We start from the raw sequence: 24373 nt of genomic DNA, 5'->3' as shown, positions 1-24373 counted from the left end.
CAGAATGCAAGAGGACCAGTGGTTTGATGGGGAAGCTGTGGTTCCCATTTTGTACATGTATACAAGATATTAAGAAAGACACATGTCTTCAGTTCAGGAGTAAAAACAAAGCAGAGATGCATCTGAAGGCAAAATATGCCAGCACCCAGGAACTTCAGAAGCAGCCATTTCAAAGAAATGATTTATTTATTACAGTTCATTCTTACTTATTCATTACCAGGTCTCTTAAGGACTTTCAATAGCCAATCAATTCTTTTTCTAATTATAAAACCAAGACAAACTTATCTGGAAAAATCTGAAAAGTTCACAGAAATAAGAAAACATAACTTTTCCAGCCCAGGAGCTTTACTCCTATTTCTTTCCAGTCTTCTTCTTTTTTAATTTGAGAGAGAGACAGCAAGCGAGTGCGTGCGTACGCACTGGAGCGCACAGGTGGGGGAGAGGGAGAGGAAGAGGCTCCCCAGTGAGCAAGGAGCGCTTCTCTGGGCTGGATCCCAGGACCCTAACTAAGATCATAACCTGAACCAAAGGCAGACACTTAACCGACTAAGCCATCCAGGCACTCCCATTTCCGCATGACTTTAAACACTGTTTTATCACTCTGTATAATAAATTATGTGTAATAAATTATCCATAATTTACTTCAAGCAAACCCTAATGGTGGCATTTTGGTTGAAGCCAACTTTCACTATTAAAAACTGATTTAAGTGTCTTTGCATAAAGTATCACATTTCTAATCATTTAAGGCTGAGTTCTAAAGATAAATTAATTAGTTTCAGCTGTGCTAATGCATACTCCCACTAATAAAAACCAAATGACAACTTACTGCATCCTTACCAGTATTGAATATTCTCAATTAAAAATATATTTGGTAGTGAAAAGTGAACTAATTATTTTAACTATATCTCTTGGATGACCCTAAAACTAAATTTTTAAATGTTATGGCCATTTATTACCCTCCTCCGTGAGTAAGCTGTTTACTGCCCAGTTACTCATTTGGGCTTCAGTGTTATGCTTTACTTGGAGATCTTAACACAGAAATACAGATTATTTTTGTCACAGAGATTTTTCCAAAAATTTTTCTATCAGCTTTTTCTTATTGGTCTTTTCCTTTATAATTTCTCCCATTTGTAAATCCTTCATCCAGAGAATATGCAGAATTTCAATTATAATTACTTATATTACAAAAATTTACTTTCATTTACTTTTAAAACAAACTCATCCAGGCACAGAATAAAAATTCCAACAACACAAACAAGTATATCCCAACCCTCAAGATTCCAGTTATCTTATGTATGAAGATTTAACTACTTCCCATTTTAAAAAAGAAAAAAAAAATGGTAGTAATCTATACATATCTGACTTATTTTACTTTATTTCGGAGGTCTAATCTTACTTGGACACATAAACCTACCTCCTTCTTTGTAAAGGGTGCATAATACCCCACTGTATGAAGGTAGCATCATTTAACAAGTCTCCTATTGATGGACATTAAGGTAGTTTCTAGAATTTCACTACTATAAACAAAACTACAATTAATGTCCTTGTACCTAAATCTTTGTACACAGCACAGATCTATTTGTAGAATAAATTCCTAAAGGTGAACGTGCTGAGGTAAGTCGTCTACACTTTAACTTAAGGTATTACCAACTGCTCTTTCAAACAGTTGTATGAGTTTATGAAACCATAAAAATGTCTGAGTCTTGCTTACAGCAGAAACCTGAGTCCTGACTAATAAATGTGGGGGACATGCTAAAGTGAGATAATCATGATTTTGCAGCCATCACAGTGAAGATTAGTCCAAGCAAGCATCAGTGGATGCTAAATCTAGGGGAAAGATTTTAATGAGCAGGATATTTGTATGATCGTAGAGAGTTTCCCTATGGAAGGCTTATTACATGCTGGGGGAGAAAACAGTAGCCATATAGTAATAAGAAAACACCTCGGAACAAAGTAACATCACCACTGAGGGGGCAGATTCATACTGTATGCCTCAGCTGTGACACCAGAAGGAGGACACAATATCACTTACATTGTATTCCTGACTGCATAATCTAAATGTAATCACAAGGAAAAACACACAAACCCCAAGTGAGGAACATTCTATTAAAAAAGACAAACCAGGAGAAGCCTGTGTTCTCCAAAAACACCAATGACATGGAACTGCTGTAGATTAAAGGATACTAAAGAGGGAACTAAATGCAGGACATGATCCTAGACTGGATCCCGAACTGTAGGGGAAAAAACGCTAAGAAGGACACTACTGGGTCACCTGACGGACAGAATATGGAGAGTGGAGATTCACTGAGGTTGATAATTGTACTGTAGTTGTGTATGAAAGTACCTTTTTTCTTAGGAGATGCACACTGAGAGGTGTTTGTGGGGAGAAGGTCATAACCTATGCAGCTTATTCTCTGCCGGTTCAAAGAAAAAACATACATACATGAGAAAGAAATTGAGAAAGTAAATGGGACAATGGATAAACAGCAGCTGAATCAAGGTTGGGGATATATGCTGTTCTTTGTGCTGTCACTGTAACTTGTTAATTTGAAATTAAAGATTAAAAAGAGGGAAGCAATGACTATTCGTCACACACACACACACGTCTTATCGACAGGTACATTATACAAAATTTCTAATCTTTTCCAATAATGGGTAAAAATGGCATCTCAGTTTTAATCTGCATGTCTCTTAAGTTATGCATCTTTTCTCATGTTTAAAGGGCGTTTCATTTTCTATAAACTACCTTCTTTTTAACAACTTTTTTACTTAAAATATTTCATCTATCTGCAGTTTATTTTGATGTTTTCATTGACTGTTTGTATCCCTCCAAAATTCATATATTAAGTCCTAACACTCAATGTCATAGTATTTGGAGGTGGGGCTTTTGGGAAGAGATTAGGTCATAAGGGCAGAGCCCTCGTGAATGGGATCGGTGCCCTTATAAAAGGGACCCAGAGAGCTCCCTTGCACCTTCTGCCATGTGAAGACACAGTGCAAAGATGGCCATCTATGAACCGAAAGGGAGGCCCTCACCAGACACTGAAGCTGCTGGTGCCTTGATTTTGAACTTCTTATTCTCCAGAACTATGAGAAATAAACTTCTGTTGTTTACAAGCCACTCCACCTAGGGTATTCTGCTAATAACCCAACAGATTAAGGGGGATAATTTTCAAGGGTGCTAACCAACTACTGTAGCACTGCTTGCCAAGTAAATCCTTTCTCTGCCCTAGAATTAGGATTTTTGATGTCCTTTTGGGTGTAATTTGAGATATACGTATTTAATAATACGTATATCTCTTCTCACTTATTAACTTGAACTAATCTTTTTAAAATTTTCACGCAAATGGGTAAGATTCTCCATGATGCCCATAGCAATTAAAATAAGTAGCTAAACAACCGAGTGTGTAAAAAGTAGACAGTATTTCATACACAACTCACAAGCCATATATTCAAATGTGAAGTCATATTAGCTATATTATCCTCACGTTAATAGAAATTTAGAAAAGCTATATATACTATAGACTTAACCACTGTAGGAGGCTAAGATATTTATTTTGGATCAGTAACACCATTAAAATGAAATATGTTTCAATAAAAGGAAGAATTAAAAATTCTTGTCAATAATTTAAAATGCTATCACATTTCCTCTTAAAATTATCAGCACCTCAGACCTTATTTTTTTTCTCATGAGGAGAAAAACATCTTTCCATGTATAAAACTCACAACACTTCCTCAGGGCAAGGTACTTCATACAAACTGCAAGAATATATTTATACCCTAAAATATTCTTCATACCTGTGTTTTCCTGAGCTCCCTCTTAACCAAAGACTGAAAGTACAGCACTTCTGTGTTATAATTTATAAGAGACTTGAGGGAAAAAGCCGTGTCTTCTATTATCTTTGTGAATCCCCACAATATCCTACAAAATATTATGCACATAATGGACACTCAATGAATGATACTGATGGAAAGAACAAATACTGAACTGAAGTTCTTTCTTCGAACTGGATTACTTCAGCCAATATATTTGTAAATAGCACAGCATCACTTTTAAAAACTGTTTTTAACTACATTTGATGATAAAAATATGTATCATATAATCATTTAAATATATCACAATAAATAAGGTGGTCAATAAGCTTCAGGAATTCTCATATTATAAAATCTTACCTCTTCAAAAACAGCAGCTTTATTTACTTTTTCCCTTGCAATGTCACAGATTTTCAGGATTCCCAGAGCAAAAGCTTTCATGGCAGGATCTTCTATAAAGTCTGGATTGTGAATGTAAAGGCACGTAAATACTGTCTGTGCCAAGGAATGGCCTTCTAACCATGTTATCTATAAAGAAATAAAAGTATGTGTATGTTTAAAATGACACACAGAGTCTGCAAAGTCTAAACTGACCCAACAGTCAAGGGCTAAAATGCCACAGACTCAAATAAATGTATTATTAATCATGGCATTTCAAAGATGATTAAAGGGAAGGTCAGAAGAGACAAAAGAATTACAATTCACTTTCACTGACTAAAATTTTTCAAGAATCATATACCATAAATATGATTAGCTATCTAACAGAAGCATCCTTATGTAGAATTCAGTTTGCAATATATTTGGTGACTAATGAAATTAGAATGCTGCCTTACATACCACCCAAAAGCAATCAATTTCACAATGGAGTCAATAAAAATCCATGAAGTAGGGAATTCACAATTTTAGAACTAACCAGTCCTTAGCAACTCATTTAACTTTTCTTTTTCATCTTCGCTACTATTAACCTAGTTGAGCACATCACATCCCACCTAGATTATTGCAAGAAACTGCACAAGTTTTCCTGCCTTCCGTCTCTAATTTGACAATCCCCAACCAGAGGAACTTTCTGGGAAGCGACAGTTCCCAAGCGGGGCTTAGATTAACCAAGCGTTATTTTAACTCTTACCAAGCAGCAAAAACAAGTATCCATTATCCCTATCAGTTCAGGCAAGGTGAGGTCTTTAATTTTAATGGTGCCATCCTAAAAAGGTGGAGAAATAGGACATATGAGAAGTTTTTATAAATTTATGGTTTCTATGTCCGGTAGCATTTTGCCTTCCAAAAATTAAAGATTTTAAAAATAAAAATTCTAGAACTATATCATCTGATAAAAACTGAGACACTAACTCTGTATTCTTAAAATATATCTTAAATAGATCTTCAATAAGAAAAATCAAAACCTCTTAATTTGAAACAGACTAAAGGCCATTATAAAGAAACAAAAAGGCAAACCAATAAGTACTTAAAAAACAGTTCAAATTAGTTTTAAGCATTAATAAATATTAGTCATTTTAATGGATCAAAACTACTTACAAAGAGAAAAGTAAATATTTTTAAAAAATTATTTGAGAAAGAGAAAGTGTGCATTCACAAAGGGTGCGGGGGTGGGGGAGAGGGAAGAGAAGCAGGGAGAGAGGGAGAGAGAAAACCTCAAGCAGACTCCCCACTAAGCATGAAGACCAATGTGGGGCTCAGTCTCATCACCCTGAGATCATAACCTGAGCCAAAATCAAGAATCAGATGCTTAACTGACTGAGCCAGCCAGGTGCTCCAAGAAAAGTAAACATTTTTAAAAACCCTTCCCTTAAGTTACCTATACTACCTGTAAATTTTGTTCAGCAAATCTTTCCTCATAAAATATGCAAAATTAAACTCTGGGGCAACTATGAATGAATTTGTAAGTCAATCCTCACAGAGTTAACTTCAAATTCACAACCATAAGCACCTTGCTTAATGTGTTAATACATAAAATTTAATGCCTTAACCAACTACCCTGGTATTTGAATATATACTGAAATGCTTTCAAAAATTAATGAGTGGGGTGCCTGGGTGGCTCAGCTGGTTAAGCGTCTGCCTTTGGCTCATGTCATGATCCTGGGGTCCTGGGATCGAGCCCCTCATCTGGCTCCCTGCCTAGCGAGGAGTCTGCTTTTCCCTCTCCCTGCTCGTGCTCTCTCTTACTCTCTGAAATAAATACAATCTTTCAAAGAAAAATTAATAAACACAAATTTAGAACAAGCTTGTAATGAAGACTTTGAACAATTTACAGATTTTACAGATTTCAAAAGAGATAACTAAAGGTTATAACTAATTTTTGTTTATATGCCTGAGATGCTCTTTAAAAAATTATACTTTAATAGGCCAAGTTTGATTTTCCTTGTTTTAACATATAAAATAACAAATGATAAAAAAAACAAAAAGCACAATGGTAATTACCTTGATAGCTTGTTCAAAATTAAGAACTTTTCGATTAACTTGGTTTCCAATCATGCCAGCATCCATCTTGGGATCCATCATTTCAATGGCAGACATGGCCTCAAAAAGACCAAAGCTGCAAATAAAAAAAATTGACCAAACTGTTTTTCAACCAAAATTTACCCAGATTCCCACAATGATACAAAAATTATTATAGTGCTTTAAATAACTATAGTATTCTATGTATTTAGTCTTCTCAATTTGCTATCACTTCTATTTCAATTAAGTAATCTTCCTTTAACATAAAAATTATTCCATGTATTTGTCACTCAAATTATTTTACATGCACTGAGGGGGGAGAAAAGAAAAAAGATGTTTTCTGTGTTTCCTTCAAAAAGGTTGCACATTAGAAATTTTGGAAAAAAGATCAACTGATCTATAATGGATTTCACTTTGCCTTCTTTAAATAATTTTCTCTACTTAAAATTTAGAAAGTTGTGATTGGAATAATCAGCAAACATTTTCTTTATATCTTGAATAACAGTAATAATCTGGGACATTATTGTCTGTAATGCTCAAAGTTCTGGCAATAACATAATGAAAAATAATCCAGGAATCCTCTTTTTTGTGTCTGGTACTTATGGCTTATTAGCCATAAAAGCAGATAGTTGTGATGCACTGTGGACCGGTTTAGTCAGTATATCGTTAACTGAGATATGCCTCAAAAAAATGGGACAGGGACAAAAAAAGCTTAAAAGAAAGTCTGACAGGTGATGAAGCTACTGACTTCATATTTTGCTTAGTTTAAGCTATTAGATTACCAGAAAAATAAAGACATATACCTTGTTACACTAAATCATTTGTCTTAGAAAAGCAGCAGCAAGACATCAAAACCAGCTTAAAGCTCCTTAAAGGAGACATACTCTTCCCTGCAATCCCTCAAATCTCTTAATGCTTCAAGATAATCTGACAAGATGAACATGATATTATTGAAGACAACTCTAGTCTATGCTAATCAAAACCCAAATGGTATTTTTCAAAGAGGCTGTCAAGCCAAAACGGAAAATATGCAAAAGTGGAATTTTTTCAACAAAAACAAGAGATTCATCAAATATCAAAGATACTGTAAGATATAATAATTGAAAGCATTCTAGAATACACAGATCAATAGAAAACAGCCTAAATCCCATTTCTGTAGGAATTATATATATGATAAAGGTAGAATTTCAAAGTAGTGAAAAATAGTGGATTAATCAATAAATACTGTTGAGACGAGTGGCTAACCATCTAGAAAAAAGTGAAATCTTTGATTCACACAATTTCAGCAAGTAAAAACTTCAGGCAGATTTAAGTTCTAAACCTAAAACAAGCAAACAAACAAAAGACTCTTCAATAATTTACAAAACTAGTTAATTTATGCAACTGTGTAAATATTTGAAAATTTATATGTGCCACTAATAAACCATAGCTGGAACTCTGTAATTATCTAGGATGGATATTTTTTTATTTTATTTTATTTATTTATTTGACAGAGAGACAGCCAGCGAGAGAGGGAACACAAGCAGGGGGAGTGGGAGAGGAAGAAGCAGGCTTCCAACGGAGGAGCCTGATGTGGGGCTCGATCCCAGATGTCCGGGATCACGCCCCAAGCCGAAGGCAGACGCTTAACGACTGCGCTACCCAGGCGCCCCTAGGACGGTTATTTTTAATACAGTTTTCAAAAAGTTATTATCTAGAATACAACCGATAAAAATAAATAAGGCAAGCAGTCCAAAAGAAAGAGACAAACAACATGAATGGGCAATTCGCAAAAGAAAAAATGTATATTAATAATAAAAAAGTGAAAAGCTGCTCAAATTCAAATGTAATCAGGTAATGCAAAACAAAACAATGAGGAATTTCTTTGGCCATTCAGAAAGTTTTAAAAATATATTTAATTAACTCTCATATACTGTTGGTGAGAATGTAAATTGATACAGACCTTTGCTTAAGAAAGTCTGGCTGAACCCATTAAAATCCAGTCATCTGATTTCTAGGCTTCCATCCTAAAAATTATTTGTACATGTATACAAAGAGGCTCGTAGAAAGTAAATGTCTTCAATTTTCCCATGTTACCAAAAATATTGAAATCTAAACGTCCATCAGTAGGGATACCACAGAATAAATTATGGTACAGCCATTTTGTAAAATACAAACCAACAGTTAAAATGAACAAGGCAGAGCTTATATACGAACATAGGAAGATCTCCAAGATATACTGAATGGGGAAGGAATTTTCAAAATAATACATATTGTAGATACGCATTTACAATTAACTATTTTTACAGATTTTACTCATGTATGTAAATATATTTCTTTATAGGTCTAGAAAGACATGCAACAATCTGATAACAGTAATTATCTCTGGGCAAAATATGCATGTGGGAAAGTGGGGGCAGCGTCATGGGAAGTTTTTGTTTCATCTCTGATGTCTGAATTAGTTTAAAACAAAGTATCCATTTATTACTTATAAGAGAACAACTAAAAACAAGTTTTTAATGATACGATTAAAACCCTAGACCAGTGAGGTTTCTGCCTATTTAGTAAAGCTCTATAGAAACTATAGTAGCATTAAGTTAGCTATTTCATTCATTCAACAAATACCAGCAGCACCTAATATGTGCTAAGCATGGTTCTAGGTACTTAGGATACATGAGCGAGCGGAACAAATGTGCCTGCCTTATGGAAGCTTACATCCAGTGGAAGGAAACAGACAATAAACAGTAAAGATAAAAAGTTACATAGCATGTTAGAAACCTGTATGCTAGGGAGAAAAGACAAGACAGCTAAGGGAGATATGAATCACAAGAATATAACTTTAATAGATAGATGGTCAGGGGAGGCTGCAGGCAATCATGTTCCCTAGGCTGAGCCGAAAATCTTGGGGAAATGAAGACAACTTGGTCCCTCCAGCTACCTTCTCTCAAATCTCGTTCCACAGTCAGGAGCCACACTCTTTCCTGCATTAGCTTGTGATATGGTTTCATTAAATCTTTCCTAGAATTGCCTGCAGCACCAAAACGACGCCCTAGAGTAGTTCTTCCTGTGGTCGGTCCCTGGATTAGCAGCATCAACCTCATCAGAGAACTTCATAGAAATGCAACATCTGTGGTCCCACGCCAGACCCAAAGAAGGAACCCTGGGGGTGGGGCCCAGCAACATGTGTTTTCAACGTGTGGGATGATTCTGATTCACACTAGAGTCTGAGAAGAACTAAATTTCAGGGCCTACCCCTGCTTCCCAAATGTCCAATCTTGGCCACTAATTTAACATTTCATATTTCTAACCTTGAAATTGGGCCTGGGCAGAGCAGTATGGGAACTGAGGCTATCTACGGTAGTATAAGTAGAATCGAGCAGCTCTCTTTTTTCACCTTTCCAGGGATTCTCAATCTACTTTCATCCGGCCATTATCTCACTCATCTCTGGTCATCAACCAGCCTAATACAAATAACATATAGCCTGTAACTCTTCTTCGAGAAATTCCACATCCTATATATCTAACTCCCAAGGAAAGGACCATGATGCACAGTTTCACAAAGTACAACCATTTCATATTGCAACTAGGGTCAGCTGCCCCAAAATAACTCACCAATGTTAAATATATATCTATAATTCATTTTATTTTTACAGCTTTGAAATGTAATTATTACCTAGGTCTCAGGGACTACTATTGCATATGAGAAAAAACAGATGGAAATATTACACTACACTATTTCAAATGACATAAATACTTACAGCTTATCATGAAGCAGTTCTCCCAACTTTAATTCTAAAAGAAACAAAGAGAAAAATCCTTTGAATAATACCATCTTTTTAAATTTTAAAAATTTTTAAAATTTTAATTCTGAGAAAAAAAGTTTTGTTTGAAAAATGGGCGTTAACTTCATTTTCTAAGAAATTATTATTTGTACTCAATTACTAATATAATGCCTTCTACAGCATGAATATTTAAACTCTATAAATTGAACTTTTTAGAATTAGCAAGCAACCCACCAAAGGCCAAAATAATCTAATCAGAATTACCAACCTCATTTTAAAGTATCACTAGTAAATTTCCCCCAAGTACACTTTTTCACAGAACTATTTCTCAAGTTGTTTTTAAACCACTTGGTGTCATAATCTAACCTCTTTTTGTTCCAGGAACACTGCCAAAGCTACTTTTTAAAATTACATTTTATTTCAATGTAGAAAACAGAGTAAACAGCTAAGCAAAACAGTATTCATCCCCTATAAAATAGGTCCCAACCTTAGCTGCATACTATATGAACTCTGGAGCCTGTGAAAATCCCAACATCCAAGCAGCACCCTAAACCAATTAAATTCTGGGGATGGGGCCTCTGTAGTGGTTTTAAAGCACTACTGGTGATTTCAATATGCAGGGAAGCTGAGAACCCCTACCATAACATTTTAAGTAGCTTAAGGACTGATGGTCAAATCTGCACAAAGCGCTAGTTTTCAGCAGTTCTCAAGAACGGTCTGGGAACCCAGGTGGTGTCTGTAATATTAAAATTACTTTCATAGTAATATTGCGGCACCTGGGTGGCTCAGTCGGTTAAGCATCATCCAACTCTTGATTTCGGCTCAAGTCATGATCTCAGGGTTGTGAGACTGAGGCCCGTGTCGGGCTCCATGCGGAGTCTGCAGCCTGCTTAAGATTCTCTCTCCTTCTTCCACTATCCCTCCACCACCACTCACTCCTGCACGCACTGGCGCGCTCCCGCTCACACTCTCCTCTCTCTCAAACAGATAAAATTTAAAAATTACTTTTCTAGAAATACTACAACACTGTCTTTTTCAGTGTGTTGACATTTGCACTGATGATGCAAAAGCAATGGCATAAAGAGGAAAAATATCGGGGGGGGGCTACACTGCTTTAGTTTCAGCACAAATTAAGTCAGTGGCCCCAAGCTAAATAGTGTATTCTTTACCTCCATGCACCTGCACTTAAAAAAGACAAACTTTTTTTTTAGATTTTACTTAAGAAGTCCTTGATAAAGCAGTAAAATTATTAACCTCAGGGCTGGGACCAGGGCACAGCAAGTGAAGCACCTCCCATGCAAAATTTAAAGAGGCACTCACTTTCCGGCAGCAAATCCTTAAATTTTGCACCCTATGTGCCTCAATCACTTCATCCTAGTGCTGGCCCTGATTTCTCTGATTAAATCTCAGTCTCTGAGTACATCTTTTAAATATTCTATTTGACAAAATGGGAGGTATAAACACTTCTGCTGCATACCAATGCAAGACTCTGTCTTAAGGAAAAGCACTTGTACAATTATGGAACACTGTTTTTACTTGAAACAACAATGGCCAAACTATACTTATTCAGATCTGAGAATATGTAATTTTCTTGGAAATAAATGAGTTTGTTGCTTTAAGAAAAACAACATTGTGTGTTGCCAATGATAAAATTCGAGCTTTTAAGCAAAAATGAGAACTTGGAGAAACATATCTGACACTGTGAACCTGATAGCTTCCCAATACTTAAAAAAGACTTTTCTGATGATATTGGTGGTGATATTAACAAATGTGCTTTTCAGTATAATTACATCAGCATTTGGAAAATCTGCTTAACTCAATGAACCAATATTTTCCAAATGGCAACACAAAGATCCATTCAAAGTTCAAGGCAAACCAGTGGATTTTAATGTAACAAAGAATGGAAGTCCACTGACACGTTTTAAGATTCCACATCACAACTATCCTTTAAGAAATCACCACCTGTCGAGTTTTGTTGTGCTGTAGTATCACAGAAGAGTATCTACAATTATCTGAAAAGGTTCCTCCGTTCTTCAGCTACATATTGGGTGAGGCCAGATTTACCGCATATGCTTCAAACACACACAGACAGGAATTCAGGTGCCCTCTGTTATGCTGACATCAAAGAGGTTTTCAAAAATACAAAACAACTCCACTCTTGCAAGTTATTCTATTTTGAAAAATACATTTATTTTCCATTAAAAAACAACATGTTAACATGGAATGGGTTTATAAGTGTTTTTAAATGAACTGCTAAGTATTTTTTAAATTTCTCAGCTTTAAATTTTAATGCAGTAAACATCTATATATATATGCTAATACACAAACAATTTTTAAGAGTTTAAAACTGTAATTTTTAAGAGTATAATGGGCTCCTGAGACCAAAAAATTTGAGAACTGCTATAATAATTTATCAAACACCTAAGGTAGATTTGGGTACCAAATAGCTTCACCAAACTTAAAAACATTCCACAGACCTAAAAGCAAGTCAATCACTCCGGGCCTTGGTCTCCTATCTGTAAAATGAAGGTGTGAACTAGCTGACTCTCCTTAGGTTCCTCAGAACACCAGTGATCAAGGGGGCCTGCGTGGCTCAGTTGATTAAGGTCGATGAAGTAACCAACTCTTGATTTCGGCTCACATCATGATGTCAAAATCCTGGGATTGAGCCCTACCTTGGGCTCTGCACTCAGTACAGAATCTGCCTGTCCCTCTCCGTGTGTGTGTGTGTGTGTGTGTGTGTGTGTGTGTGTGAGCGCGCACGCTGGCTCTCTCTCAAATAAATAAATAAATAAATAAAATCTTAAAAAAAATAAAATAAAAGAACATCAGTAATCAGATCACAGTAAATCGTAGGCAGGAAACTTCAAAATTTACTCAACTAAGCAGAGTGCGAGCACTCTGACTGCATGATCAACAACCGGACACAGAATCACGATCCTCTACAGCACTACAGACCTGAGCAGTGTCCAAAAATTCAGTGAGAAGGATGTTTTACATTTATCATTAGCAGTAAGAGCAATGACATCACACATCATGTAGTCCCTGGAAAATTCCACAGTACAAATAAGAGAATGAGAGTCAAAAAGGCCAGTTAACATCTCGGTATTATATGGAAATAGTTTTACCTTGGAAATTGTTTTGACCTTGCACACCCTTTGAAATGGTCTTGATGATCCCAGGGATCACAGACACACCAAACGGCTGAACTAAGTTAACACAATGATAAAAAATAGGTACTTTGAAGTTAAAGCCTTAAGTAGGTGCACTAGTACATAGCTTAAAACACTCAGAGCAAAGGAAAACATTAGATACATGGATAAGTTGATGATTCAAATTTTTTTTTACTACCTTGACAATAAACCACCTTTTCCTTTTATCCTCATTCTCATATAAGGCATGAATAGACCTGTTGTGAGAGAAAAATTAACTCAATTTTGTGGGTCACAGAATTTCCTAATACCTTACTGGACATCCTTCCTTTTGCCTTGGCAATGAATAATAAATCATAACTTGTGGTGGAGTTTGGGTATGCAGTAGTACTAACCACTTGAAGCATATGATAATTCTCCTGAGAAAAAGTTATCTTACAGGACAGAGAAAAACATGTACCTATGTGACAAGGCAAATACATTTTATCATCTTATAAGTGAACAGATCATGTGTAAACTGAAGTTATGGATATTTCAACAGATTTCCAGCCATAACATTATAAACGATGGTTAAGTTCCCAGCTAGGGACCCTATGAACACCAACTGAATCAGTACGCTGAATGATACAGTTGAAATTCAATACCATTGTAATAATGATATTTAAACCAATTGAGGTTTACCAGGGGGTACAGGTGGCCAACTGAACACACGCAACTACCTTTAATTCCCTCCTGAAATCTCATTAAAACAACCAGAGGAAGTGTGTCTGTGTTTTAAGAAAGGTATACACTCCAAAGAAGAAGAAAAACAGGTGCAGAAGTAGTACAACAAAATTGGGGAAACTCGGGAATAAAACGACAAATTAAGTAGTTTCTTAACAAACTCAAGAAAACAGAATTTCTAAAACCAGGAGTGAAGACAGCCAAAAATCAACCTGACTTACCTCTTACCCCTACAAGTGCAGATAAAGGGAGATAAAACATGGAGGACTGAGCAGTCAGACAACACAGAACCCTGTCCTATTTACAGAGCAGGGTAACTGCCCCTCCCTAGCCCTACATACTGAAGAATTTTTTTGAAGAGGATAAAAACACCTCCAGAGACATAAGGTTATTGGAAGGCCAGGGTACAGTACTGGAAAGAGGGGGCATTAAGTGAATATGTGAAAACCCCAGATCTCTTCCCCCACTTAAACTGTTAAATCACAGGCAGTCAAGCCAGAGTTTCAACTTCAAGGCAAGAGATTAGATACATTTTCTCTACTAAATATAATCTTCCCAAGTAGAAAGAGCTAAATAACTTATATCAGATGTTCTTCACCACAAAAGCCAAGTCAGATCACCTGACAGTGACAGTCAATGTCAATAAGTCCCATTCAAAAATTCAGAGCTTCCAATTGGCTTTTTGGTCTCCCACCCTTAGACAGGCAACAAAGAATTCTTAGATATCTGAAGTAATGCCCAAATACGAAAGATATAAACTAAAGGAAACAAACTAAAAAAAAGAAAAGGCACATTGGAGGAAAGATACTATATCGAAGAACAAACATTGAAAAGAACTACTATCCTTAGAGAGATAAACAGTGCAATCCTAAAACAAAAACAGGACATTTTACTTTTTTTTAAAAAGGGAGGAGGAATATTCAGAGAAAAGAAATCTTAAAAATTAAGAACACTTATAGCAGAAAAGAAAAATAGCTTTGGAAGACAGAGTCTTAGTACATTCAGGCTGCTACAACAAAAAAATACCATAAGCTGGGCAGCCTATAAACAACAAACGTTTACTTCTCACAGTTCTAATATCTGGGAAGTCCAAGTAAAGGCACAAGCAGATATTTCGTGAGGGCCCATTTGCTAGACAGCCGTCTTTCTGCTGTGACCTCAAATAGCAGAAGGGACTAATCCCATTCATGTGGGCTCCATTCTCATGACCTAAGCACCTCCCAAAGGTTCAATATCTAAAAAACAGACACTCCATAAGGAGAATATAAAAAACAAACAAACAAAAAACAATAACAAAAAAACCCAAAGAGAAAATAGAGTAATTAAAGAAGTTTACTGGAACTGAAAGATCAGACAAGGTGAGAGGACCTCAAAGTTATCAACCAGGCAAACCACTGTGGAAGGTGTGTATATGGGGTCAAACAGAAGAGCTTAAAAGGTTACATATGAAAGGTCAGTTATCAGAATGCCATCAAACTTCTTAACAGCCACATCAGAGCAAAAAATCAATGGGTCATGCCCTCAAAATTATCAAAGATACCCAAACATATTATCAATAAAGTGGAAAGATAGAATAAAGACATTTTCAGACATGCAGAGCCTCAAAAAATTGTATCTCCCATGCACTCTACTCAGGAGGAGAATAAAGATGCTTAATCTCTATTAAAGAAACCCCAGGCTGATGACCTCAGGATCACACGATGTACAAAGGCAAGAAGTCCAGACTGGAGCAATAAGTAAGACACTTGAGGAGAAATTTCTTCAGAGATGAAAATGACAAGATGTCTGTGGTGTCTGAATGTCTAAAGGAGATTTAGACAAGTGGAAAAGAGTCTAAGGTAGAATTAATAATAACTACATAGATTTTGGGTAGAATTTTTTGTGTGCAGGAAGGAAAAAGTAATAAAAGCTTTACTCTTTGGCTCAGCTATGGATAATATTTGCATATCCATAATGCAGCTATAACTATATGGACAGAAGTCCACAGATGATGCCAAATTGTGAATGCAAGGAATCAAGACGTGGCAATAAAAGCATGCTATCCAGAATTATGGATACTGGAATAACCAGCTAAAAGAGGGAAAGTGGTAACTTCTGAGGGCACCTTTTCTGTTAACCAAAAACTACCAACATAACAGAGGATATAAAATACCTGCCTGATTAAAAAGAAAATCTGGTAAGATGCATTCAACAATGCAGAAGAGATCTCAAAGTGCATCAAAGGTCCCATTCTCTTCCCATTGCTTGCTCTATGTTAATGCTAGTTGTTAGAAGCGTAAAGACATCCATCTGTATGTTCCTTTCCTGAAGAATCCAGGGTCACAAAGGTTAAATGATAATTGAATATTATGGAAAATAATCTAAATAGAGTGAACTACACAGCATTGTTGACATTTTGCATAAAATAACTAATTCTTTGTGGGGGCTATCCAGTGCAGCATCTTTGGTGTGTACCACTAGACACCAGTAGCAGCCCACCTCCTACTGTGACAACCAAAAATGCTGCAAGACATTGGCAAACATTCCTTGAGGGGCAAAGTCAACCCTGGTAGATAATCACTGATCTAAAGTGACCCACAATTAACCAGTGCTGTCCACCCCACCCATGCTCTACCATTGAAAACATTCTTGATAGGATGTAACAAGGAAAACATAATTTTCATTTCCAAAATAAAAAAAAAAAAAGTATTTTACAGGTTGCCCAGATCTTTCACCAAGACAATTTCCATCCATCTTTCTCATCTTGGAATAAAGTGCTTACAAACAGCAAATTCCTAGAACAATGATTCTCAAACTGGGGTTTATGAATTCAGCGGAGGAGGAGTCCATAAAAGTTTTATTAAGAATCTATATTTTTTCTTAAAAAAACAAACAAAAAAAAAAGAATCTATATTTTTTCTAAGAAATTGTTAAATGCTATGTAATCAGATGATAATTTCTTAAGAAGTTACAGATTACCAAATGGATAATAACATTACAATCAAGTATTGCTGTAATTTCAGTGCCCAATCTTGTGTTCATAATTATGCTGGTTTCAGGCAATCACCCAAAATGACAGCATTTAATGTAATGCAGTGGTTCTCAAACTTCTGAAGTACAAGATCCATATACTCTCTAATTTGAAGAAATATGGCCTTAAAATATTCATTCATTTTTTAAACAAATATATATTAGGCACCTATAAATGTTCTGAATGAGAGAAGATAATACACAAAGGAAAAGAAACAAAAAGCTTAAGAATCCTGGATTTTAAAAGAGGTAAATCAATAAGAGGAGTTTTCCAAAAGTACTGGGCAAGAGCTGAAGAAACTGGATAGGTGAGGGGGCCTTAAACCATAGGGCCTGTGAGAAAGACTAAGAAGGAATGAGTGAAGCCATCAAAGGCAGAAGGACATGGGATGATAGGATGGACCCATGTCCTTCTAGACTAAAGCTCAAAGAGAACGGAAATAATGATAGCCAACCTTGGATTATCTCTGGGTTCTAGACACTTAATGGCGTCATCATCCTAGGAGAGATTGTTGGCTCTCCACAGAGAGTGTCAAAGAAGGGAATCTAGTAGGTAGAAGAAGGAACAATGTGTATTTTATGATCATTTGTGTTTAAGTGAAATTTCTAAGTTGTGGGTTTGTACTTCAGAAAGCACCTAACTTTAGACAACCAAACGAAATATGAAGATCAAAGGCTTTTTATGTAAGAGTCAATGAGATGGTTTGAATTAGGCAAAGCTTCCTAGAGAAGCAAAGCTCAGAGGTATTATTTAGATGAATGACATGTCATGTATCAGGCACAGTAATAGTAATGGCACCATATATTCAAAATAATTTCAGGGGAAAAAAAAGGCAAGGTCCTCAATGTCAGATATAGGAAATGTGGAGGGAATGTGTGCCATCTGCCTAACAGGAAATAAAAGAAGTGATGAAATTAGAATTTGGTCCAGAAGACTTTGAAGAGTCACTAAGAGAACAAGTAGAAATGTACATGAAAAACACGATCATCTCTATGCATATTTATTTACTTATTTATTTAGGTACCAAGAAAACAATCACCAAAATCTAGCCAAATGCCATCACACTGTTACTAAAGAGGAAAGGCCACTGCAAGAGTTAAAGGAGGTAATAATATTTGTTTTAAATTTAGTCCTTGGAAAGTTGCTGGAACAGAAGTCTAAACTAAATTGATGCTATGAATCTGGTTATTTCAAGAAGAGAAAACAAATAATTAATACCACAGGCTCAAGAGCTGCCAACAGCCTTTAGTCCTAAATCTGCATGTAAAGGGAGATCACTTCGACATCAACTTTTCAGTTTCAAGTATATCTCACATCTGTGCCACTTGAGAAAGTGAAAGAGCTAATTATGGAAGAGTTAATAGGATGATTTGAGGCTGGCAACAAAATGACATGCTACCCCCTCTCAATCCCCACTGACAAAGGGATTAAATCATATTGCCTATTCAAGGTTCCTTCCATGAAGAAGCAAAATTATTCACTCTTCCTCAAACCTCAAACTCTCACTGAACTCTGGCTGTAATGGTTGATCTCAGTCTAGAATAATTCCCTCACATTCACTTATAGAAACTTGACCATTCCTTTAAGGGCCAACCGAAGCCATATGAACTTCATAAAACCTTTTCCATTTAGGTTCAGAACGACAGCCCTCTAACACAGATCACTTAAAAATCAGTGCAAGATGATGGGTATAATCCACTAGTAGTTTAAGATCTCTAGCACAAAACTTACACTGTAACTTACACTTCTTTTTCTCTCCCTTGGATAGACAAGTATGGGCAGTCCCCTAATTCTCAGTCTAACATTCCTTCCACAATTTCACTTAGGCATACTTTAACTGGACACGTATTTCAAAACAAGAAAAAGGCAGCGTATGATTTAGCATTTTGCTTATACTCAAGCTGGCTCCCTTTCCACCTGCATCTACTTCAAATCTCTACTCCTGAAGAGCACTATTCCAAACACTCCATCTCACCAGCACGAGAGACTTACCCCTGTTCAGTAAGGGGGGGAACAAAAAAGCCATCGAGATGTGCATCCCTCCACCATTCCTACCATCCGCTTAGAAATATACTTCTTTCAGGTGCCTGGGTGGCTCAGTCAGTTGGGCATCTGCCTACAGCTCAGGTCATGATTTCAGGATCCTGGGATCAAGTCCCACATCAGGCTCCCTACTCCTCAGAGAGTCTGCTTCTCCCTTTGCCCCTCCCCCCATTCATTCTCTCTCTCAAATAAATAAATAGAATCTTAAAAAATATATATATATACCTGTTTTTTCACTAATCCTAACCACCTTTCCTCCTGTCTCAGTAATTCCTCATTCTTTTCCCCCAAGTTAATTTCTCTACCATGTTCTTGATCCCATCCTGTCTTCAAATTCAAGCTCTCACTCTACCATTTTTTTAAAGATTTTATTTATTTGAGAGGCAGAACCCGTGTGCAACATGCAAGAGAACACAAGTGGGGGGCAGTGCACAGAGGGAAAGGAAAAAGCTATGCAGGGAGCCTGAAGCGGGGCTAAATCCCACGACCCCAGGATCATGACCTGACTGGAAGGCAGACGCTTAACCAACTAGCTACCCAGGCACCCCTTTCACTCTATCTTTTGTTTCTTTCTCTTTCCAGTCTCTCCCTAAGGCTCATTCCCCTCAGACGACAGACATGCTCATTTCTCTAAGCACTTATGCCTATGCATTTACTGAACTATTTCTATGTACCAGGCAATGTTCTGTGTACTAGGGTTACAGACAAGATCTCTGCACTCACAGAGCTTATGTTCCAGTGGGTAAGGCTGACTGACAATAAACAAGAAGTAACTGAAAATGACAGTTTCTGACAGTAGATAAGTATTATGACAAAAATAAAACAGAGTGATTCAACTGAGGTGGAGTTGGACAGAAGAGAACAGGGCTAAATCTACTTCGATTAGTTGTTTTAAGACATCCTCGGTGGGGAGGTAACATTTAACCGGCCAGGAAGGAGTCAGCTATGTGGAGACCTGGAGGCAAAGCAGTTTAAGATACAGAAAAAGAAATATGCAGAGGTCCAAGGGAAACTTCCCTGGTGTGCTTAATGACATAAAAAGGACGTTATGACTAATATAATGAGCCTAATGGGGCAATCATACAAAAATGAAGTCAGTGGTAGGCAGGCACCAGACCATACAGGCCATGGGGATGGAATACGGATTTTATTCTATATGGAACAGGAAGCCACTGGAGCCTCTTAAGCAGTAATAATGTGATTTGACTATTTAAAAACCTCAAATATACAATAATACTACCATCTTTAGGTCAATACAATTCATGTTTCCACAGTTTGAAATTATTGCCACGTACTCTCTGTTATTTAAAGCTGGAAAAATTGAAGCAATTACTTCAACATCAGTATTTCACGCACTATCAAATACTGACTGGCTTTAAATGAAAGTTAAAATTAGAGGGTAGAGAATGAATAAGTGTGGTCAACTAACTTGATAAACCACACGTACCTGTTGATTTCTTTTCATTTATTGAATTAGTCTACAAATCGCAATCGAGATTTTATTTTACCTTTTCCCAGATTTTGAATTTCTAGTCCAAAAATTCAAACTCACCTCGACAGGCTTCCTCAAAATCTTGGGTTATGTCCACCCAGCTTGTATTGCTTTTTTCCATCTTTTCTGGTATACTGAGCTCCCATCCGGAATCATCATCTTCCACAGAAGCTTTCATGACCATAATGCCTGTAAAATTAACACTGGTGTAAAAGAGATTGTGGCTTTCAGGGCAAGAGTATTTGCAAGCCATGTGTGTTCGCTCAAGTACTGGACGGAAGTCTTACTCAACTGCCAGACCTCATCTAAGTTTGAGGACGGCACTAGGGGAAAAAAAATCTTAATGCAATTAAATCTTATATTAACACTACTGCTGCTTATTTACTAATAGCCCAGCACCTACCAGGGCTTTAAGAGTTTGCCTTCCCACCGAAAAAAAATCAGAAGTCACCCCACTACTAGTCCAAACATAATCAACTCGAGCTTACAACTTTCCACACTGGCCACAAATGACCAAGGCACTCTTCAGAGTCCCCTCTCGCAGCCCCGGAGCCCATGAGGCAACTATATTCAAGTCTGGGTAGTCCCTCACCTGCCGGGAGCTCTCTGGGCCGACCTCTTCCCTGACCCCCGCACAGCCTCGCACAGTGGGCACGAAGTGCGGGAGCGCCCGCGGGGACCTACCCGCCCGGCCCAGGGTGGCGGCGCACCTGAGGCGGGGACCCGCCCCACGTCCGCCCTACCCGGGTCAGCCTGGCCCAGCCCCGGCCCCACAGGGCGCGGAAGCAAGGACAGAGCTGGCGTCGCGCCGGAGGGCGGGCACGCCCGGTGCCGGGTCGTCGCCCGGGCAACACCGGGCAAAACCCCGGCCTCGGCGGGCAGGCAACACGGGCGAGCCTGCAGCCCCTACCTGAAGCGCGGCGGGAGGGCCGGGGCCGCAGGGTGACCTGGCGTCCCCAGGGTCCGCCACACGCGCCGGGGGCTGCGGCTCTAGCACACCGGAGGGAGGGAGTTTTAATGGCTCTGCACCGGCGGGTCCTACCTACTTCTCCCGTGGCCACCCGCGCCGCCACGCACCGTCCGGACCGCGGAAATAACGACGCCGCCTCAGCCGCCGCCGCCCCCTCCCCTCTCAGCCCAGCCCGACCGGCCGCGTGCGCGCATGCGTACGCCCGGTGCGCGCGACCCCGCCCCCTCTCCCTCACTCCTGGGGACTTCGCGCGCCCCGGCCACACCCCCTCCCTCACCACCGCCACCGATGGCCGCCGTCTTCTCTTCTCGCGGGATTAGAGCCAATCGCGAGACCGGAAGCTACCTTCCTTCTGCCTCAAGCGGAGTCCCGAGTAGTGGGCGGGCCCCGGTGAGGGGTGGAGCCGGGAGGGGGGTCGCAGAGCCCGCCCCGCCCCGCGCGGCTCCCTGGGAAATTCTTGGAAAGGTGACTCTAACGCGGGAAGAAAAAAAAAAAAAAGCAGGGAAGGTACTTGTAGACCTTAGCAGTAGTGACCATAGAAGAGCCTGGCTGTGAGCTTCATCGAGCTAGTACTGCCTGACACAGGATTTATGTTTCCTAGAGAGCCTGAAGGTTTTTTTGGGGGAAAATAGAAACAAAATATCTGCAGAGTCAAGCAAGCCATTTTCTTTCAGGCTTGTAAATGTTTTAAGTTTTTCTTAAAATTTATTAATAAAATGATCAATTTTAAAGTGGGACTATGTAAGTAGAGTGACAGGAGTAAGAAACCACCTTTACCACTATATTCCTATTAAAATGGCCAAAATTTAAAAGACGACACCAAATGTTGACAAGGACTTGGAGCAACTGGACCTCTCATATGTTGCTGATGAGAATGCAGAAGGATAGAGTCACTTTAACAGTTCGTCTATTACCAGAAAATTAATCATATACTTATAATTTGATCTAGCAATTCCACTCCCAGTTACTTCCTTAGGAATATGAAAATGTGTCCACTTGTATATTACTTTTCATAGTTTTGTTATTAATAATCCAAAATTGGGGGGTGCTTGGATGGCTCAGTTGGTTAAGCTCTGCCTTCGGCTGAGGTCATGATCTCAGGGTCTTCCATCGAGCCTGAAGCCCAGCTTCCCTGCTCATCAGGGAGTCTGCTTCTCTCTCTCACTCTGTCTCTCCCCCCCATGCTCTGTCTCTGTCTGTCTGGGTCTCTGTCTCTGTCTCTCTCTCTCAAATAAAGAAATTTTAAAAATCTCAATAACCCAAAAGTGGAAGCAACCCAAATGTTCAACTGGTGAATGGATAAACAATTTGTGACGTATCTGTACAATGTAATAATAATTACCAACAAACAGGTGAACTACTTGACACGCAAAAACATGAATCTCAAAAACATTATGCTGAGAAAAGGAAATCAAGAGTATAAACAAAAGAATAGGATTCCATTTTTATGAAACTCTAAAAAAGAAAAATGTAATCTATAGTGAGAAAACAGAGCAGTGACAGCCTAGATGTCAAGGAACTAGAATAGGGCTAAATGATCCGAGATGATAGAAATGTTCTGTATCTTGAGTATGCTAGCAATTATATGGGTGCATACATTTATAAAACTTCATTGAAATACAGATTTCTGATGTGTGCATTTTATCGCCTGCAAATCAAACCTCAATATAGTTCCTTATTTATTTATTTGAGAGAGAGAGCACCCACAAGAGAAAGAGCATGAGTTGGGGGTGGGGGGTTCAGAGGGAGAAGGACAAGCAGACTCCCTGCTGAGCAGGGAGTCTGAGGGGAGGGGGCTTGGGATCATGACCTGAGCCGAAGGCAGTCACTTAACCAACTGAGCCACCCGGGCGCCCCATAGTTGCTTTTTAAAAAGTAAAAAATATATCTTCAAGTCTCTTACAGAATAATAAGCTTTATAAGGGCAGGAGCTTTGCCAATTTTGATCAAAGCTGTATCTACCTCACTTAGGGTGGTGGTCGGCATATAGTGGGTTCTCACTGAATGCACTGAGGATGGAAATGTGGGGAAGAATTATAATAAAACAAATCTATATTGTTTCTCAAAAACCATTTGATGAGCTTTGCAGAAGCCATTAGAAATCTATAAAAAGGATGAACCAACTGCATCTGAGTTATTCAGTATTGTGTGTAGATTGTGACAAAACTGATACAGCAAGAAAACAAAAACAATACAAAACAAAAACACTAGAACAAGGCAGCCAAGTGAAACAGGATTTGCTTAGTTTCTTTACTAAAATTGTAATTTATCTAAAATTCAAGTTTATTTTTACAAGTGCTAATTACCTCTCCACTTTAAAAACCATTTTCCCTGAAAGAGAGGTTTAATTTATGATGACATCCCATATGCTTCATAGTTAAAAAATGATGGGTATTTTAGATATTAGGCTACATGAGTGTAAATGAATGCAAAAGAACTAATTGACAAATAGTTGGTCTACCTAAACATGCCTACAGATATAGAGGAGATGGGCATTTTGGCCAGTTGGGAAAGAATTTGGCCAGTTGGGAAAGAATGAGACTAAATCTTGACTCATAAAATCCTAAGTATTCCATGTCTAAACACTACTCTTGAAAGGAAATTTAGCTTGACGTCATCATTTTGTACTAATACCAGGAACCACCAAAGCGAACTCTATGTCTGACTGTATTGAGTTTCACCACTGCATAAAAGAAATTGAAAACTTGCAGGCAGTTCAGAGAAATGCTTTCAAAAAAGGAAATAGAGTAAAAGTATCCTACTGTACCACATGACAGGAAGAAACACGGCATTTTTATTATCAAGTATAGGTAATATCAGTTTAGTCAATTCTGTTGTATTTAATTATCCTTTTTCAAAGTCTTACATTTATGCATCTTAAGAATACACAGAATAGCCAAGATATGAAAGCAACTCAAGTATCCATCTACAGATGAATGGATAAAGAAGATGTGA

At 38.0% G+C, this 24373-nt stretch overlaps 1 protein-coding gene across 6 annotated transcripts in view; it reads right to left on the bottom strand.

The window, feature by feature from the left end:
* Positions 1–21639, bottom strand: part of NAA35 (N-alpha-acetyltransferase 35, NatC auxiliary subunit) — a 94197-nt gene extending 72558 nt beyond the window's left edge. Inside the window, exons 1-6 of one of the 6 annotated variants that reach the window (XM_034647154.1) lie at positions 21491–21639; positions 20509–20637; positions 10005–10038; positions 6250–6364; positions 4940–5014; positions 4174–4341 (exon numbers count right to left, since the gene is read on the bottom strand). In XM_034647154.1, the coding sequence (XP_034503045.1) occupies positions 4174–4341; positions 4940–5014; positions 6250–6364; positions 10005–10038; positions 20509–20632 (516 nt within the window). In that variant the 5' untranslated portion in view covers positions 20633–20637; positions 21491–21639. Of the gene's footprint in view, positions 1–4173; positions 4342–4939; positions 5015–6249; positions 6365–10004; positions 10039–20508; positions 20641–21040; positions 21191–21358 lie in introns of those variants that run through there. The other 5 variants (XM_034647155.1, XM_019794987.2, XM_019794988.2 and 2 more) reach the window with 5 other exon arrangements.
* Between the last annotated feature and the right edge of the window lie 2734 nt (positions 21640–24373).

Source organism: Ailuropoda melanoleuca, chromosome 17, assembly GCF_002007445.2.
Source record: "Ailuropoda melanoleuca isolate Jingjing chromosome 17, ASM200744v2, whole genome shotgun sequence".
In the NCBI taxonomy this organism is placed as follows: domain Eukaryota; kingdom Metazoa; phylum Chordata; class Mammalia; order Carnivora; family Ursidae; genus Ailuropoda; species Ailuropoda melanoleuca.
This window is presented reverse-complemented; position numbering and strand designations above follow the sequence as displayed.